Source organism: Poecilia reticulata, chromosome 5, assembly GCF_904066995.2.
Source record: "Poecilia reticulata chromosome 5, P_reticulata-male-v2, whole genome shotgun sequence".
Lineage (NCBI taxonomy): Eukaryota > Metazoa > Chordata > Actinopteri > Cyprinodontiformes > Poeciliidae > Poecilia > Poecilia reticulata.
Genome location: NC_088834.1, coordinates 15,320,174 through 15,339,829, shown reverse-complemented (window position 1 = coordinate 15,339,829; position 19,656 = coordinate 15,320,174). Strand labels below are relative to the sequence as shown.

At 36.0% G+C, this 19,656-nt stretch overlaps 3 protein-coding genes across 5 annotated transcripts in view; all 3 read left to right on the top strand.

The window, feature by feature from the left end:
• Positions 1-3,816: 3,816 nt before the first annotated feature.
• LOC103464612 (hyaluronidase-4-like) lies at positions 3,817-7,534 on the top strand. Its single transcript, XM_081607120.1, has 4 exons — positions 3,817-3,936; positions 4,198-5,173; positions 6,762-6,848; positions 6,933-7,534. Exons 2-4 carry the CDS (start codon positions 4,223-4,225, stop codon positions 7,428-7,430), a joined length of 1,536 nt encoding a protein of 511 aa, XP_081463246.1. The 5' UTR covers positions 3,817-3,936; positions 4,198-4,222; the 3' UTR covers positions 7,431-7,534.
• Positions 7,535-10,512: 2,978 nt separating this feature from the next.
• abhd14a (abhydrolase domain containing 14A) lies at positions 10,513-16,636 on the top strand. Its single transcript, XM_008408832.3, has 5 exons — positions 10,513-10,833; positions 12,428-12,711; positions 12,877-12,992; positions 14,375-14,610; positions 15,379-16,636. The coding sequence occupies exons 2-5, from the start codon at positions 12,446-12,448 to the stop codon at positions 15,568-15,570; spliced, it is 810 nt and encodes a 269-aa protein (XP_008407054.1). The 5' UTR covers positions 10,513-10,833; positions 12,428-12,445; the 3' UTR covers positions 15,571-16,636.
• A 1,703-nt stretch (positions 16,637-18,339) lies between these two features.
• Positions 18,340-19,656, top strand: part of LOC103464608 (aminoacylase-1A-like) — a 55,091-nt gene continuing 53,774 nt past the window's right edge. Inside the window, exons 1-3 of one of the 3 annotated variants that reach the window (XM_008408831.3) lie at positions 18,340-18,509; positions 18,598-18,724; positions 18,850-18,995. In XM_008408831.3, the coding sequence (XP_008407053.2) occupies positions 18,869-18,995 (127 nt within the window). In that variant the 5' untranslated portion in view covers positions 18,340-18,509; positions 18,598-18,724; positions 18,850-18,868. The other 2 variants (XM_081607116.1, XM_017304811.2) reach the window with 2 other exon arrangements.

The window sequence follows — 19,656 nt, the reverse complement described above, 5'->3', positions numbered from 1 at the left end:
TTCATGATGTATTTCCACTTGTTGCTATAAAGGTTGTGTCTTAGTGTATTTCAGTCTGTTAGCCTTCTGTCAGTAGAAAGCTGTACTAGGTGATTTTTCCTTGTTTGAATTGTTTTCCACTGTGAATGTCCTAAAACAAATGGGTAAATGATTGTTGTACATTTCTTAAGCATTTGTTTTATCATTTTAGAGGCATGAGTACGATTTTGAACACTACTGTTAGCGGCTTTCTCAGTATTTAAAAAAAACCTTACTAGAGATATAAAATCTATCTTGCGAAGATTTACAGTTTTTTTTAAATTGCATGTGGCAAAATCAAACTCTTAACCATTTCATGTTCATATTTTACACTGGAGAATTTCATTAAAATTATGATTTCATAATAAGCTGTTCCTTGTTTCCTCAATACAATATCTCTAGAACTTTAGAAACGTAAATGTGGCAGATGGATTCCTTAAAACTTAATTCATCAGAGTCAGGATTTTTCTTTTGCTAAGATAAATTTGTACATGCTGTTATAAGTAAGTTACATTACATGGAATATAGATGCACAGTTATCAGACCCAAAGAGCTTCATTAAAAAATCTTTCCAGTATCATATAATGTGTTCAGAAAACCAGGTGGAAAGCTAGGCTCAAAGCCTAGGAGCAGCGTTCAATCTTTGGATGAGAAGAGAAATAATGTGGATTATCTTAAAGGAGGAGATTGTCAGAAATGTAAAAAGAGTGTCAGGAAGGTTGAGTCTGAAGTTAGAAGTTGAAGGTGTGATGTTTAATGTTGGTTTGGCTATGCACCACACGCAGGATGTGAGTTAGAAGAGAAGAAGAAATTCTGGAGTGAGTTAGATGGAGTGATGCAGAATATCCAGAGTAGTGATAAGGGCAGATGTCTGTGAACCTGTTGGAGCAGGGAACAGAGGTGATGAGGAAGTGACAGGCAGACGTGGCATCCAGAACAGAAACACAGAAGGACAGATGGTGGTAAACTTTGCAAAGAAGATAGGAATGGCTGTAGCGAATACTTTCTTCCAAAAGAGAAAGGAACTCAGTGAGTGGAGATAGGAGCACACAGGCAAAATACATCTTGTGTAGACAATTTATTCTGAAAGAATTCAATGACTGCAAGGTTGTGGTAGATCTTTAGTAATGTGTAGAATGATTCTGAGGTGAGAAGGAAAAAGGTAGAACAGAGGACAAAGAGGAGGCAGTGAAGAGGAAGTGGTCCAAACTGAGGACTGAAGAGAGTCACCAGGAGTGCAGGGAGATACGGAGCAACGTGAAGACAAAGTTAGCTAGGACCAAACAAAAGTGCATACAGTCAGAGAGATAAAGATGGGAAGGATGTCCAACAGGTTAGGGGGATTGGGGATCAAGATGGAACTGTACTGACGGGTACAAAAAGTGTGATAGGAAGATGGAAGGAGTGCTTCGAAAAGTTGCTGAATGAAGAAAATGAGAGAGAACATCATTTTGTGGCATCTAAAACAAGAGTATCTGCATGAAGGCAAATGTCTGCCACAAGTGAAGCTTATTGGAGCTCGAATTGGAGCAAGCCGGGGAAACAACCTTCTCAAGTCATTGAAGGGTCAACTCAAAATGTGGACAGATTCTCTGATCGTTCTGCACTGGATATGCAGCCCAGCTCAGAAGTAGAAGCCATTTACTGCAAACAGAGTGACTGAGATACAAGAACTCACCATCCCTGAACTTTGGTTTCACTGGAGCAGAAAAAACAACCCAGCAGACTTACCTTCCAGAGGTCAGAGTGTCAAGAACTTCATCCACCATCATCTATGGCGGAATGGACCAACCTATCTGACTTCGTCTGTTAAAGAAAAGGTTGTAACGTCACAAGCAAAATAACATGTATAGGCGCACACAGGAGCAGCGGGACCCCACCACCCCGTGTACAGAGTAATAAACTTGTGGGGTCTAAATGACCCGGTGACCCCATCTCTTAAGACTGCGGGAGGATTAAAGAGTCAGACCAGGAGCAGAAAAATGTAATCTGCAAATGTTAACTGGAATCTCCCTTTTGCAGTGCTGCAAAGGAAGGAAATGCTATTGTTTTGTTTTACCATCTAAAAATGAAACATGAGAAAGGTTTTGATGTTTGCAAATATAAAATTAGTATGTGATGTTTTTCATTTCTATTGTTAATTTTATTCCAAAAAATATTGTTATACATATCGTTACCGCCACACTTCACAATAGATATTGATATGAATTAATATCTCATTAAACATAAAAATATAGTGCATACACAATACAATGTTTATATATATATATATATATATATATATATATATATATATATATATATATATATATATATATATATATATATATATATTGATTCTTGAGAATAGGGAGAAAACAGATCCTATGAATAAAGCACAAAATCTGAATAAAATATACACAAAATATAATTTTTTCAAATATCTGACTAAACTAACCTGAGTCATGTGAGCACAACAATGTATATTTTCCTGGTATTTGCTGAATATTTTTTTATTTTAAACATTGTAGTCGGTGAATGGTGCCTGCAAAATCCCTTTGTCCAGGAGTAGATCTCAATACATTATAATAGTTTAAAATAATTAAAGAAATACTAAAATTATATATTATGACAATTAAGTATAAGTAGTCATAAAAATCATTATAAAGGTATCAATAAATTGAATTAAAAATAATTTTTATATATTTTCCAACTCTATTGAAATTTGTCCCTAGTTTTTGTCAACATCGTCAGAAATGAAAAGAATGAAGAAAAAAAAAATCGGGCATTATTGGGGGCACCAGAACTTTTGAGGACCCCATGACTACTTCCTGTCTCTTCCTTTGCTAAGATGGCTAGTTAGCTCTGGTTAGCATATGTTATTCTTTAGTTTTTTCTTCTTTTTATTCCTAAGTTGTTTGTCACAACCATGATGTGTCAAGACCATAACAGACAATTTACAAAACTCTGATGAAATTTTGTAAAATAAAAGCTTCATTTTGGTAAAATGTAAAGATTTCATCGACCTGATGAGTTACAATATAGCCTCATTCAGAATAACATCATATAAATTGAGGTAGTTTGGCTTTTTGTCAATTCCGTCAGATGTCAACTCCATCAGTTTTTGTGACTCTTTCAGTAAAATTGTTGTCAAATCTCACTTAAATTTGCAATTAATTAATTTTAATGTATTTTACATAAATTGCATTACTTCACATGTATCAAGTTTTTCATTTTACTCACTAGTTTGACACCACCTTCAATTCTGTGTCAACTCCGTCATGCACTGTCAACTCTGTCAGATGGACTTTTTGTTGTTTTTTATTTTAAATAATATTTATTTTGTTTCTTGAGAAGCATTTGTCTGTAAAATGCGTAAAAATATCACTAATAGGGTCATAAAAAAAATATTTTTTAATTATTTTGGAGGAAATCGGAGTACCTGGAGAAAACCCACGCATGCACAGGGAGAACATGCAAACTCCATGCAGAAAGACCGGGGCCGGGAATTGAACCCAGAACATATAAAAGCAAGTATATATATATATATATATATATATATATATATATATATATATATAAAGCGCCAGCAAATATATATTTGCTTTTTATAGATAAATAGGTATTGCACATTCCTTTTAGGAATAGTAAAATATTTCATAAGTAATAAATGATTTGTTAATGCAGTTTACTAGACAGAATTCAGAAGTTAGTGTTCTAATTATGTTTACAATTTAATAATTCATGATTTAAACTAGCAGAAAGTATGTTTATTTTTGAAACAGGAAATGGAACTGAGATGTTTTGATTTGAGCATTAATTTGTTTAAAAAGTTTGTCTCAGTTTGTTTTGTTTTGTCTTTTGTTTTTGTTTTGCTCTGCTGTCCCTTGGGTCGATTCCCTGCAGTGTCTGAATCAACTTTGCTTTACATCTTAAATGGTAAGAAACCAAGGACATTATCTCCATGATCATTTTGTCATATTGTGTTTGCAGAAACATGACTGAGTGAACGCTCTTTGTGAAAGAAGCAAACTGTAGTTGACAAAGGTTACGTTCACACTGCAGCCTGGAGTGACCCAATTCAGATTTTATTTTGTTTGTTTTATAAAACATTAGACAGTCGAACAATAAAGAGAACACAGATTTTTCTGTCAAATGTTGTATTTCAATTTCACATCTTTTTGTGTCTTTTGGAAACAGAGGAGTGAAGGTAGCAGGAACCACCATGGAGACTGTATTCCCCTCTTTCCTCTCAGCAGTTGACCGACTGTCCTGGTTTCTCCTTGCTCTGTTTACATCATGGATAGTCTTGGGTTCAGCAGACACAAAGCAGACAAGCTGGCCATTACACTCCAAGAAGCCAGTTCTCTTCTTCTGGAACGCTCCCACTCAGAAGTGTGGGTCACACTACAATGTTACGTTATCATTAGACCAGTTTGACATAGTGTCATCCAACCTTCAGGGCTTTACCCGGCAGACTCTCACAACGTTCTATAAGGACCACCTCGGGATTTATCCCTATTATGACCTTAAATATGTAGATGTGAATGGGGGCCTTCCACAACGTGTCAAGCTCTCTGAGCACTTTAAAAGAATGTCTCAGGATCTAAACACATACATACCAGACCACAAGGCTAAAGGTCTGACTGTCATTGACTGGGATCGATGGCACCCCTTGTGGGTTCGAAACCACCATAACAAAGATATCCATAGAAGGAAATCACAAGAACTGGTGGCCCAAAAGTACCCTAAGTGGAATCAAAGGCAAGTGGCGAAAGTTGCACAAGAAGAATTTGAACTTGCGGCTCGTGAATTCCTGCAGGGGACCCTGAGGAAGGGTAAAAATTTGAGACCGAATAAGCTGTGGGGCTACTACCTGTTTCCTGATTGTTACAACTATCGCTACGCAGGGGAAATGGAAACCTACACAGGACATTGTCCTGGTTATGAGATTGAGCGAAATGATCAACTGAACTGGCTGTGGAATGAAAGCACCGCCCTTTTTCCTGAAATATACCTGGAAAGTGTACTGCGCTCCACTGATCAGGGACGCCTGTTTGTCCTGAACAGGGTGAAGGAGGCGATGCGCGTCGCATCTGTTGGGGATGGATTGGCACGTCCTGTTTTTGTTTATTCCCAACCCTTTTACAAACATTGGATGATCGTTATGGATGAGGTTGGTTGATTGGAGGAAACAGTGCTATTGTAAACTGTTATTTTAGTAATCAAGTAATCTTTTAATTATTCTTACAATTAAGTAATCAGATAAAAAATTTGAAAATTATTGGTAAATACTGTCGAACTAGCAGTAATAAAATCGGACATTCACATTATCCTGAATTTTCATGTTTGTGCAGCTTTTACAATTACTTAATTAGTGAAAATTAGCCTGTAACATTAGCACCTCACTTTTTAAGTTAACCTGGATAACAATTATACAAAATGTTATTTTCAATGTAATGATAAATAGCAGAATCATAAAGAAACATAAAAATTGTTTCTTTATGATTCGAATATCAAAAAACTGACTGTATTTTGATATTCAGTCAGTTTTATAGATCAACTCTCACATTTATGTCAATTTCTCTGTGTGGCACCTTCGGCACACACAGAGAAAGTCACGCCACCCATCTGTTGTGACCTGGATGGTAGGAAATTTATTTTCCAGTTGTCCATAAACCTAATCTAAGCATCAGCTAAAGCAGCCCGATATGTTCCCTCTACATGTCTCTGCTCCACCCATATAAATACACCCGCCGCACTCTGCAGCAGCCACCAGGCAGCAGCTCTAGAAGGACAGTTACACTTTTTGTAAAACTATGACCTACCAGATACAGATTTTTGTTTTTTCCTATAATTACCAAAGTTCAAAAATACTTTGTTGTTACTTTTCTATCATGAGTAATTATTTATAAATTGAACCAGGGCAATCACTGAAATATTTTTATTTAAAACAACTAATAGTTTGGAGTTGATGTTTAAAGATGCCTGTAACATTTTATATTTGCAGTTAGCTCATTAAGGCTGGATTTTACTCTAAAAAAGCTACATTTGGTGTGCATTTCTAGAGAACGTGGTTCCTTACCTAATCTGAGATTTCCAAAAGTTTGCCTTTTTGTGTAAATCCAGCATGCTACATGACAAACTGAGGCTGAAAGTTCAAAATATAAAACTTGGTATCTACAGAGCCCAGCTCTGAATCAATTTACTTCTTTGCTAATTCAACAAAACACCCCTTGGGGATATAAATTGATGTTGAGGGAGAATGTAAAAAAGTAAGAAATGGTAAAGAAGTAACTCTCACCTGGTGAAATCCAGCAGTCTGTTGTTTAAAAAAAACAACTTATAGTTTCGCTCAGATCCCATTGAAGAGTTAAATAGTTCTTAAATTACATTTAGTTTCCACCTGCTGAATCAAGTTTAATGGCCAGGTGTGTGCACGTCAAAGAATGTAGCTTCTGTTCCAATCCGCTCCTATTGTCCAGATATTTTACATATGATTATGTTAATTTGGTAGTAATTCAAGGAAACCCTTCACCAGATTAGTTTTTTCCAACGCATTCATCTAAAACATGATAATTACTCATGTTGTATTTCATGTTTTTGGCCATAAAATAGCTATTATTTTCATATTGCATTAAACATCATATATTTAACTGTGGGCTGTAGTTACATATAGATCCCACAGCTCTATATGTAACTAAAGCTCAGATTCTCTATAATACATCTCATACAGCTAAAGTATTCATATACATCCTTTGCAGAAAGATTTGGTCAACACCATTGGCGAGAGCGTTGCATTGGGAGCTGCAGGAGTGATCTTCTGGGGGGGGCCCTATTATGATTCTGAGGTAAGAGCATTACTTTCCCCAGTCCCCTCATGTTGCATCTGCTGTTATGTATTTTTAAGTTAATATCTTTCCTCTGTGCTGCAGATGGGCTGTAAAACCTTGAATATCTATTTTCGGGGAGACATGGGACGGTACCTCCTCAATGTGACCACAGCAGCAAAGGAGTGCAGCCAGAAATTGTGCAATTTTAACGGTCGCTGTCTTCGCCGAGAACCGGACAGGGCCGTGTTTCTGCACCTCAACCCCTCCACTCACAGGATCACAAGTCAGAACGTAAAGCTGAAGGTCACGGGATCTCCAGGTGAAGAAGAGCTGAAGGCCTTTCGTCAGCACTTCAAGTGCCAGTGCTACAACGGGACCAAGGGAGAAAACTGTGAGCTGGAAGGACAAGGATTAAGAGAACAAAGAGAAGAAAGAGAAGAAAGAGAAGAAAAAGAAGAAAGAGAAGAAAAAGAAGAAAAAGAAGAAAGAGAACAAGAAGGAGAAAAAGGAGAAAGAGGGCAGAGTAGTGCCACCTCTGTTTTAGGGATGTGGCCTCTCTGCTTTGTTCTCCAACTCGGACTTCTCTCTCTGTTTCTTTGAGGAAACCAAGAAACCAAACTATTCTCTGGCTCTGCCAGCACCGAAAGGAAAAGTTTTGGTTTTCTGGCCTGAAAACAAAAATAAACTGCATTGTGAAAGCATCACTTCAGGAGCAGTGGGTGCTCAGTGCTTGGATTCAGACATTTATATGGTAACAGGTTTCCATTTCAGCACACATTGCACTAAAAGTACAGCGTGTGTTTTCTGGAAAGAATTCTCTTAGTACATGTTTTATAGTAAACATAATGGGTCAATTTAAACCTTAAAAACTGGAAATATGCATATCCTCCTGAGAACCAAAGAAAAAATGTGCCTTCCAATTTCTGTATTTATTTAGGCAAAAATGAACACCTTACCATTTTATATTTTTTTTAAACACTTTTTTAAATTTAAATTTCACAGCATGTCCATTGTAGTGGACATCATGACGATTTCAGTCATAATTATTACTGAATTCAAAAAAATTGAAAAATGTACACATTAGTGATTAATGAATCAGATTAACCTAAGAAAGGAGGTCAAATTTGAAAAATACGTTTAATAACCAGAAGTTATCCATTTGTGGTTTCAGTCTATTGCTTGTTATTTGAAATGAAAACCAAAAATGGCTGCAAACTACAGGGGTGTCCCCAATCACTTTTGCCAAGAAATGAAGACTTTATTTTTTTATTTATTTAATTGCTTATTATTTTATTTATTTTGAACATGATATAAGTATAAAATCACACACATAAACAAGGACTTTCTTCAGAATATCAGCACACATGGCCTCTCTTGGCTTTCCCATAGACTTCTGGACTAAAAAAATGAAAAGTGCAGTTACAGGAAAATTATGAGGAAAAAATTCTAGAAACTTCTCAAACGGGTCTTTCAGCAACTGGAACCATTATGATGAACCAAATAGTACCAAAGCCACCAGAAGATGGACCACTGTGAACAGAAGGGAGCATCTTAGCTGACTGTCACAAAGTAGTTTGATGATAAACCTGTGGTGATGGCCTCCACCATTTACGGGAAAGATCTAAACGATATTTGCAATCGATAGTCAAACAAAGAAAAAACTTGTGTCCAGATACGACAACCAGAAGTGATGGAGGGTGGCATAGATCTTTAGGACCAAGAACCAAGAAATGGACATTCCCATCTCAAATGTCTGGTCCTAGAAAAACATACAAATTAATCCTGTCCCACCTAGCATGGTGACTTTCCTGCTAAAAGTGTTTTGAACATCAGGCACATTTCTTATACATTTAAAGACTATGTGGAGGTGCAATAAGGGCTATGGAGCAGCGTTCCGAGCGTCTAGCATGACACATTTTGAACCATTTTTATGACGTTCTACATAGACTGTGAATGTAAACCAGATGGACCTGATGCTCAAAACGTGTTTGATGTGAACGCACCATGAGTTTGTCTCTTCATCAGATTGTCCTGGATCTGATGAAGACACCTACCAGAGGCTGATACTAATCTTCATCTGACAACTCCAGATCTGAATCTCCCTCTACTAACTTGTATAGAGTCCTGTTTCACTTATTTCTCCTATAACAATGTGGAGACGTTAAATACACTGAAATGGTCCTGATGTCCACTACAATTGACGATCATAAAAGGTCTGTTATTTCTACAGAGAAATTATTAAATTGTTTTCACTGGTCAAAATATTGTCATTGGTATTTAATTTACAAGAATATCAATAATTATCATGACAAAAATAACAAAAGAAGTTAAATATTTGACTCGTCTTCCCTCTTTCCATAAAATGTGGTTGCTGGCATATAGGCCTTTTTGATTTAGGAAAAAAAGGGACTTCCCAGTATGCAAACCTTTCACATGACACATCCATGGAAAGCCCAGGATGTCCTCTAAAGAGTACTGTAGGGCTAGAAACATTAAGTTGTCATGAAGCCTTAAACAAAATATAAAATATTGTACCAGAATACTGTGATAGACTGGCAACCTGTCCAGGGTGTACCTCGCCTCTCGCCTGGAACGTTAGCTGGAGATAGGCACCAGCAATCCTCCCGACCCCACAAGGGAAAAGGGTGTAAAGAAAATTGATGGATGGATGAATGTATATACCAGAATAGTAAGTATCTTGAGATCTTAAACCTCTTTTATCCTTACAGAAACAGTGTAGCCTGACTTTCTTGTTTTACTCCGGATTTGTACCCTAACTCGGCTAGAAAGTGCTTTCCTAGCTACATTTTGTGTTAAATTTAATGTGGGGGGGGGTTTAAATCACGTTCAGCTCTGTATTGTAATTTATAAATTACAGTCATGACTTCATTTTATGTATTGTTTAGTTCTCATTAAATGTGAGCCTTAATCTGCGAAATTACCTGAGTTTCAAATTTAAATTTGAAATACTCAAAATAAACTCTTTAATTATCTTTAATGATGTAGATGCAACATAAGGAAGATAGATGCAACATAAGGAAGATACCTGGCCATGTTTTTCTTCTTTTCTTCTTCTTTTTTTTTTTTTTTTTTTTTTTTTTTTTTTTTTTTACAAATACTGGTCATATTTATACAGTAGCATTCTTTTTTATATCCCAAGAAACAAATGTTTTAAATCTAGTGAAATAGAAGAGATGGTTAGCAATAAGAAAAATGAATAAACAAGTTGCAGGTCCAAAAAAGAGGTAAAAGCCTTAAAAAAGAAACTATAAGGTGAACAGCCGTTTAAACACTGAATAACATCTATTACTGGTGCAGGTATTATAAAAACAACAATGGTGATTGCAATTTTATTATTATTATTATTATTATTATTATTATTATTATTATTATTATTATTATTATTATTATTATTGAGATCTATATTTTGTGGTTTTTTAAATTAATGCAACTAAAGTTGGCACATACATTGAAATGGATTGAATATTATGAATAGAATATTTCGTAATTTTTTAATAATTCATGCATTTTCTTGTACATTACTTTGTAAATTTTGTAATAATGTAATCTTTATAATCGTGACAGTTTTCGTAACCTAAATTTGGATAATTTCTTATAAATGTGCGTTCGTCTCCAGGAAATTGCGTAAAAAGCTGAAGTAGTTGTTTTGTGCAGCTCGTAATAAGTTCCGACGAGCAACAGACGGTCGTCAGTTTTGTAAATATATAACAGCACATCTTAGATTTACAAGTCTTTTATGTGTTGCTTCTAATATTTGCTCCTGACTCGGTTAAGTAAAACTCTGACATTACATTTAATGTTTTTCTTTCTATAATAATAATAATAATAATAATAATAATAATAAAAGCTTTAAGCAGTAGTAGCATTCAACCTCAAGTCTGTCAGAAACAATTCCCGCAACAGCCTGACATGGAGAAGACATGATGAGAGCCAGGTGCTTTTATTTCTGAGCGCATAAGGTTTAATTATCTCCTGTTTGTTGGTATGTATCTTTTCTTCAAAAAGCCTCATTCATGGTCGAGCATATTGACAACAAAAGAGCTACTGTTAGCTTCTTCGTGCAATTTGGCTAATTAACTGCGACTGATTATGTGGACTGCGGTCAAACAGACTAAATCCTTTGTGCCGGAGGATTAGTTGTAACATATCGCTGGTGTTTCATTCATCTGTTTAACATAGAAAGCCACCTCTACATTTCAGACTCAGCTCATATGGTGAAGTGTTGGCTGATGTGCAATAAGAACAAATCAGCTCTATGTTTGGAGTTATAATCAGAAATGGATAGAGTCGCCAAAACATCGTGCTCAAAAGTACCATAACTTCAGTAGAAGTAAAAAGTAGCTGTTCAAAAAATGACTCGGTGACGGTTTTCAAAAAGAAAATAAGGCAAAACGGCTACTCAAGCATTGAATCATAACATCTCATTTAATTTCTGAAAAATGAGCTAACCTAAAAAGAAATATTTGGAAAAAAAATTCTGATATTTTAAAGAATAAGATAAGAACTGATTTGAAATTGACATAATGGAAAAAGTAGCAAATTCAGGTAGAAGAAAACAAGTTAAAATTATATTTTTTCATTACATAAAGCTGTTTCACTCAGTATTCACAGTGAATAATGAATAGAACAGTGCCTTGTACTTCAATTCACAAAATTTAGTGTATATTTGCTTGACCCCCAAAAGGCTCAGAGTACTGTACTGGATTTGTTATACACACTCTACTTTAGCTCATAGTTCACAATCTGTGCTCTAGTTATAAAATTTGCATTGCTGCAAAAACAACAATTTTTGACATTTTTAAGTGTCCCAGACAGTTTGTGTTTCTTTTCTGTATATTATTTTTTTAAATGCTACAAAATATTTATTTGAGATCATAAAGAAAAAAACAGCACTTGAAGTTACAGTGCTGTGTATTTAGTCATGACTACCTGTACAGGTATGTTACTAACTTCACCCTATTATTCAGATGGGTAAACTAAATAATATAGCAATAACTGAAAGTAGTTGTTTCCTGTCTGACTCTATTACTCCACATGTCACTTTGAAGATATTTTTACCCCAAAAAATCCATAACGTATCTTCTGCTCTTGGATGTTTCTGGATATTAATTTCTGTACATATTTTTTACGGTTGTCTCACACAGTTTAACTCATGTTGATGTCTGAACTTTGACTAGGCCACTTTGATTCTTTTTCAGCCGTTTACTTGTAGATTTCAGGTTGTGTTTGGCATCACAGTCCTGTTGCATAATCCAGTTATAGCTGTTGGGACAGATGGCCACACATTTGACTACAGCTGCTCAAATTGCATTTGTCAACACATTAGCCATGCTTGCAACATTCTGGTTGCAAGTAGCTGCTTGGATGCATGAGAATTATGCCTTTCAACAATTTATCTGCTGCTCTATATATCATATCATTTTCATTTATTGCTTCATTTGTTAGGAACATGTTTTGTTTACAACTACTATACAACATAAGTTTAAAGCAGAACTTGATTTACTTGGTTTATTATTTTGTGTATAAGAAAAAAACAGAAATTTTGTACTCAGTGCATCGTGTGCAAATTTCCCCAGATCTTTCATCATATCGAGATGAATTTCCTGCGTAATCGTCTCGTTATGCTGGGCCTGATGTTGTTGGCCACATTACTGCTGTACCTGCTGCTGCCATCCATTCGCCAGGACAACATGGAGCCATCCAACGAAGCTCGAACAATCGGGCTGGTGGGAGTTGCTGGTCCTCCCGGACCACCGATCCTCAATGTGTCCATTCGCACTGGACAGCTTCCCGGAGACCCCCCACTGTTTTTCCGAGAAGCTTTACCTGTGGATCGGGAGGGGCAGCAGATACTGCCAAAGTGAGCAGACTTTTGGAAAACCAGTTTAACGCTTTTTAACTGCAAACTGTTCCCTTAGCATTTATTGTTTGATCAGATTGCCGTCAATATGATTGTCTTCTTTATGCTTGAGTTTGTTACTCAAACATAAATTTGTTTGAGTAACGAACTTATGTCTGTGTTCAGGCTGCAGATGGTCCTTCTGCACGGCCAGGCTTTTACGTCCAAAACCTGGGAAGAACTGGGAACCATGGCCGTGCTAGCAGCTAATGGATATCAGGCCTTAGCTATGGACCTGCCAGGTACACCTTGAAGCTTACTTTAATATATTAGTAACTGGGAATGCAAACAATTAATAGACATACGATTAATTGTCGAATGTTGTTTCATTAGACTGAAATTAGTTAGAATCGATTAGCGTCCGACCTTCTTTCAGTGTTCTAGTGTGGCTGCCATCCTGAAGAGGGCGCTGCTGGTAATCTTGTAGTGATTCAAAATTAAAGATGGCCGAGCTGGTCCATTCCGTGTAACGGAACAGTGAATACGGTGTAACCATATGGGTGTAATGGTCCAAATGGAGTCCGGTATGGGACGCAAGATGCACTTTGTGCAGTTCCTTTGTGAAATATAAGCACTCGATGACAAGCTCCTTCAATTTGCCCCTAACCTAATAGCGCTCACTCAGCTGTGTTACATGGCGGAGCAGCTGTCAACTTCTCAACCGAAGCTTGAAGGTGGCCTTGAAGGTGGTGCTAGGCTGCCCAGGTGTTTTGCACAGCTGAATATTTCCCATGGGAAAGTAAATGATTTCTCAAACAATGCATGGAAGATACAGTCCAGGTATATTTTAATCAGGGAATAACATTACAACAGGATGTAAAGATCAAAAAAGTGGATTTTACATAATACTGCCCCTTGAAAATTGTATGTGCTTCTTTTTCTAAATTCGGCATATAAAAAAAATTAGCCTTACGGACAGACAGTCGACCCCCTTGAAATGAGAAAAGTCAGGTTCTTTAAAAAAAATGGCTTCTTATCAGTTAGGTGTTAGTCGATCAATAAGCTCAATCAACTTTAGATTAACTCATTAATCGATAATTTGCATTCTTTCCTGCTAGTAATGGTGAAGATATGATGAGAAAAAATAAATTTATAGTTGAAATATATATTTAAAATAGATTCAATGCTGTGAACTCTGTTTTAAAGCTAATCTAAAAATGTTGCCATCCCTATCAACTCGATGTTTTCAGAGGTTTTATTGAAAACTGAAGATATTTTGACCGAGTGAATAGTATTGGCACAACAAAAGAATAAAAGGACCCATGCAAACACTTTCTTTTGAAAATGTACTGCAAATGATGTACAGTGGTTGGTTTGAAATGCTTATTTTTCCTCTGATAACAGTGCCCTCTTGTGGTTGAAAATATTTTTTCACCTTAGTTATAATCGTTCTTCCAGTTCACAGAAATAATTTAGCATTTTAACAGGTTTTTTTTTTTTTTTGTGCAACTTGTTTGAAAAAAATAATTAAAACTTTGCTTATTTATGAAGTATGCCATGCTACCGATACTTACAGGCGGTATCAGAACGAATATATTTCTTACACAGTTTTTACAGATTACACACATTTCCCAGGTACATTCTCTAAAATATGAATATTATCTTCCATTAACTTTCCATCAAGGTTATGGGAAATCGCCAGACTCCGAGGCTCTAAAGACGGAGCAGAATCGGGTAGACCTCATCTCGCGGTTCATGGAGTCACTGGGAGTGAGGGCTGCTGTCCTTCTGAGTCCCTCCATGAGCGGACATTACTCCATCCCTTTCCTCATGAAGAACAGCGCTCAGCTGCGGGGCTATGTCCCCATAGCACCAGTTGGTACCCGGAGTTACTCTGCTCAGCATTACAAAAAAATCCAGGTGAGTGGACAACTCTTTGTAATGGTAATGATCATTGTACATCACATACAACAAGTATAATTGAATATAAAGCATCAGTTATTTGTAAAGATAGCAAAAAAAAAAATACTTTAAAATGTTTTTAAATTTTTTTTAGGCAGGTTTTTATTTCAGGACAAAGTAACCAAGCATTCAGTGAATGTAATGTAACAAAACATTACTCCAGAAGGGTCGAAATAAACAACATAAATCTTTTGTATTCTTGTTATGATTGATCTTTTCTTATTATATTCTGACCATAATCCATATTCATGCAGAAATATCTACAGAAGATGCTGTTTATCTAGTAGCTTCTGTGTTACCCCCAGTTTTATTATGTTAGGTGACATAATCACATGGTTTTTGTTGCCATATGCTTTCAGAATGGTTAAAATTTTATTCTGTACCAAAATTAAGGTTAAACGTCTTGATGAGAAGGTGTTTAATTTGAAAACTGCACACCAAGCTAAAACTGGACATCTAGATCAACTATTTTTTCTCCCTTTATAAAATTAAACTAACAGTTTTTCTGTTAGACTTTAAGGTTTTAAGGTTCTTGGCCAGTCATGGTGTTCACACCACTGAAGGAGGGTCATTTTTAAATTCCTGTTTTTGTCTAAATGCTCATGCCTCCCCCACAAAAGATTAGCATATGAACCACACTGGTTTCATAAAACACTGCCTCTACTATAAATACTAGCATTTACATTGTCTAATCTCTTTGATTTCTTTTACCTTTTTCCTTCGCAGACTCCCACTCTAATTGTCTTTGGCGCGTTGGACACAAATCTGGGTGCCCAGTCTCACAAGAACCTCATCCAGCTTCCTAATCATGAGGTGCTGAAACTAGAAGGAGCTCGGCATGCTTGTTACATGGACAAACCCCACGAATTTCACCAAGGTTTGATCAAATTCCTTGACAAACTCAAGCAAGATATATAGCAGAGGGAGGAGAAGGTGTTTAAAAATGTGAACAAAAGATGAGCAAGGAAAAGGAAATCCGACGCTTTAGAGATGACAAAAGGGTTTAAGATCTTTCTTTTTCCTATCAACCCTTAGAAAGAGAAAAGGGGCATCACAGGGGATTTGGGAGATTATATCAGATGTCAGTGTTATGAATGTAAAGGGTTGCAAGTTAAATGGCCCTGGAAATATGAGACCAGCTTAGCACAGCTTGTCAGTTTACTCTTGAAAATAACAAAACTAGCAACGTACATAGTTGGGTGTTTTACATGTGTGTCTTGTCTCCGGTTGCTTTTAAAGACATTTCATGTGTTTGCTTATATGTTACTATTTTAGCAGTTGGATAACTGTTTATATGTAAATGCTGCTCTTGCCCGTATTTAAAAGATTTTGTTGTACTCTGACATACGGTACGTCAGAAATTAACACTACTCTCGACTAACTGATATAATCAAATCGGTTAAAGAAAGCCGAAATGATCGAAATTAACTAATTAAAATAGTTTTAACAAAATAAAACCCCAACTGTCTACAGTATTTAGATATTGTTGATAAAATTCGTAACAAATGTGGACAATTAAGCAAAACAAGTAAATATTTAAAATATATATATATATATATATATTGAAGCTTCTTGAAATAAAAAGTAATTGCATTGTTGTTCTTTATGCAAAATGTTAAGAAACACTGAAGGTTTTTTGTAAGCCTTCCTGCTGTTTGTGTTTTATATGGTGTGGACTCAGCAGGAAGGAACATGTTCTTTGGATCTCTACACTCTTAGCACTGTTGTTGTTTACATTAAAAAAAAGAGAACTAAATTAGAATGTTTATTTTTTGTTACTGCTAATTTGTTATTCCCATTAATATGTGTATTAATATATGTACTTTAGCACTGATCTGTGAAATCCACTCAGCTGCTTCGTATTTTATTGGTAAAGTAGGCGGGACATTTTCTATTTTTGTTTTGACCGATATGTTTAATGCTGTGAACAAGTTTAAATAAATGTTAAAACATTAAAAGAATAAATAAACTATTGGAATATTCAGATGTGCTTTTTTCCCCCCGTGTGGGTCTTTGAATGTCAATACAAAACCTAAATGGTAAACACAGAAGCATTGTAAAATACAGAAAAAGAGTGTTATAACTTGTTTATACAGAAATATACATGTGTAGGATTAGTATTGGTATATAATGAACTGGAAAGATTGTACGATCATTAAAACTGGAAGATATTTGCCTTTTGAAACTCAAGTTATGTATATAAAGTGAAATAAAACGGAATAAAACTGTCATTAAAATCCCTTTTAATGACAGATTATTCAGAAAAAGCAGACTCATTTTCAGGTGTGAGTGAAAGCTAGTTTTCTAGTCTGTTTTCTATTGTTTTTGCAGAGAAATGATTGGAAAAAGTATTTCACCTTAATTAATTTTTGGACAGGTGAACAAGGAGAAGCTAGTCACACACGCATGCCTGATTACTGCCAGACCTCTGTCGGGAAACACTTAAAAAGAACCTGCATGAAGTAGGCTGAAAGATTTGAAACAACAACAAATTATGACTCTTTAAAGAAATTTAGAATAAATGAGAAAATTGTTGATATTTATTAGTCCGGAAAGGGCAGCAAAGCCATTTTCAAGGCTCCTGGGCTGAAGAATCAAAGTGAGTCATTATCCACAAATGGAGAAAACATGGAAAGGTGGGAAACATTTCCAGGAGTGACATCTAATTATCAATATGTGATGTTAGAGTTAAAAGTCCAGTTCTTATCTATATCAGTTACACAATATATGGTCACAGTTTGGAACAATGCTGAAATTTTCACCCGAAGTGAAAATGTATGTCCCTGAAATTGATTCAAACACCAGAGACCTGGAAATAGTAGCTAGAAATAGGTATGGACTGGTCTCTGGTCAAATACACTGGCAAGTGTCACCTTTCCTATTCATTTGAGCTTTTCCCTATATTTGCTAAAAAAAAACAATGTAACAAGGGAAATACTGAGATTCATTACACATAGATTCACCATTTTTTGTTGGTATTTCTGGTAACATAGTGGTGTAGAGCAAATGAAAACCAAAACTGAGCTTTCTCTGAACTCTAGAATATTACCATCAATGAAATTGATTTTTTTTTTTTTAAATGCCAGCCTACTAAAAAACGTTTAATCATGTACTACTGGATTTTGAACTCAATTCCTTCGCAATAATAAGTGCATCCATGTAGCAGGGCATGTAGGTGATCAGCCTGTATGTCTGCTACGGTGTTAAGGAAGCCCATTAACACTCCACTCTTCCTTCACACACTGTGACCTTTATATCCAAATTGAATGCAAAATCATCTAAGAGACATTTGGGTCACTGAACAACAGTGAATCCTCTCTCTCCTCAGTGGTAAGAAACCTGTGTATGGTTCAGTAGTTGCTACATACAGAACTCTGTAAATAACCAGCTGATATGGCAATGACTTGTTGCGATTACCAACAGTGTGGTTTCCATCTTTATTTAATTTCATATAATATTCTGATAATGTAATAAAACTTAATTTAGGTTATATATTAGTTTCACCTTTTGAATTAAATACATCACCACTGATATTCAGAGATGTATGCAAGTGTTGAATAGGGATGCGTTGCAACTATTAAATGATAAATGGACTTGCCACACTGGCCGAAGTGTGTTTGATTGCGTCACAGTTGAGAAATGGTATCGCCCAAATTAGGGGTGTTTTATGTTTCTTTTTTTTGAAAATATTGTGTTTCAAGAATTACTTTAAAGCATTTATGAGTATTAATGTCAATATAAATGAGTGCAAACTCCAAAACTTTTGTTTTTTGGCATTTTAAGAGAGCGAAGTGTTGTTTAGGAAGAGATGAAATCCCCTTACGGGCTGTTTACTGTTTGTGTATTGACTGCCTCTGGTGAGTACAATCAGTGAGTAATCTTAACTAATCCTTAGAAGTAAAATAAATATACTCATGTATTCTATTTGACCTCTTGCGCCGACAGTTTGGCTTAAGCTAGTTAATGAGCAGCTCGGAGGAAGCTGCCACTGCTGCAGAAGCTCAGGTTACCTTTCACAAGGCTAGCCGATTCTTAGCGTGACATTTCCAGGAGAACTGAGAGCGGAAGACAGGTATGGCATCTGCTCCGGCAGCCTCCAGATGTAACAGAGTTCAGTGTCTAAATATGAGATGTAACTGGACACCTCTGTCTTATATACTGGCACAGTTTATCGTAAATACCTTTCGTGTTTTTAAGGGAGTAAGCAAATCACACCATGCTACCTGACAAGGACGGTCCAGTCATTGGAGGGGGTCAGGGCTCCCCTGAAGGAGAGGACCCCTCTGTGACTCTGTTCAGGGAATACCTCCGGCTTAAAACCGTCCACCCTGACCCCGACTATGGTGAGACTTCTTTTGTCAAAAGCAAAGTCAAATCATATGTTTAAATATCCGTCAAACACGTTTTGGTTACTTTCACTATTTTTTTATGTTGCTAATATTTGATCAATACAAATATTTATGTGCTACATGTTGCACAATGCAACTGAGTTGAAAATATCTTTAAAGCTTATTCTGTTTTGGCTGTATCGGTTGTTGTATTACCTGCTCCTTTATCAAAGTCCAGTTCTTATCTGCATGAGTTACACATTATATGCCCACAGTTTGGCAGAAAGCAGAAATTTTCACCTGAAGCAAAAACGCATGTCCCTGAAATGGGTTCAAACACAGGAAAACTAGCAATAGTAGCTAGGAATAGGCATGTACTGGACACCGGCGTTGATTTAAACAAAGGTTGTAAGCACATATGAATTTAATTCCTCAATTTTTATGCCATGCCTGCACTTATGCATTATGATACTGTGACAATGTTGTCATGGCTGAAAGTAGTTGCAATGATGTCCCTGCACTTTGCTGATATTTTCTGTGTATTAGCAATTTTAAATATTGGTTCCAACCAGTGATCTGCAAATCAAATGTGGAAAAAAAAACAAGCATGTTTTTCTTACTCTTAAATGCATAAAATGTGAGACACTTTTTTAATACCTGGCAGCATCAACAAATG

Coding starts and splice junctions, on each gene's coding strand:
- abhd14a (XM_008408832.3), top strand. CDS start 12,446: ATGAATTTCCTGCGTAATCGTCTCGTTATGCTGGGCCTGATGTTGTTG. Junction 12,993..14,374: donor CTTAGCTATGGACCTGCCAG/GTACACCTTGAA, acceptor CTTTCCATCAAG/GTTATGGGAAATCGCCAGAC. Junction 14,611..15,378: donor AGCATTACAAAAAAATCCAG/GTGAGTGGACAA, acceptor TTTCCTTCGCAG/ACTCCCACTCTAATTGTCTT.
- LOC103464612 (XM_081607120.1), top strand. CDS start 4,223: ATGGAGACTGTATTCCCCTCTTTCCTCTCAGCAGTTGACCGACTGTCC. Junction 5,174..6,761: donor GGATGATCGTTATGGATGAG/GTTGGTTGATTG, acceptor CATCCTTTGCAG/AAAGATTTGGTCAACACCAT. Junction 6,849..6,932: donor GGCCCTATTATGATTCTGAG/GTAAGAGCATTA, acceptor TCTGTGCTGCAG/ATGGGCTGTAAAACCTTGAA.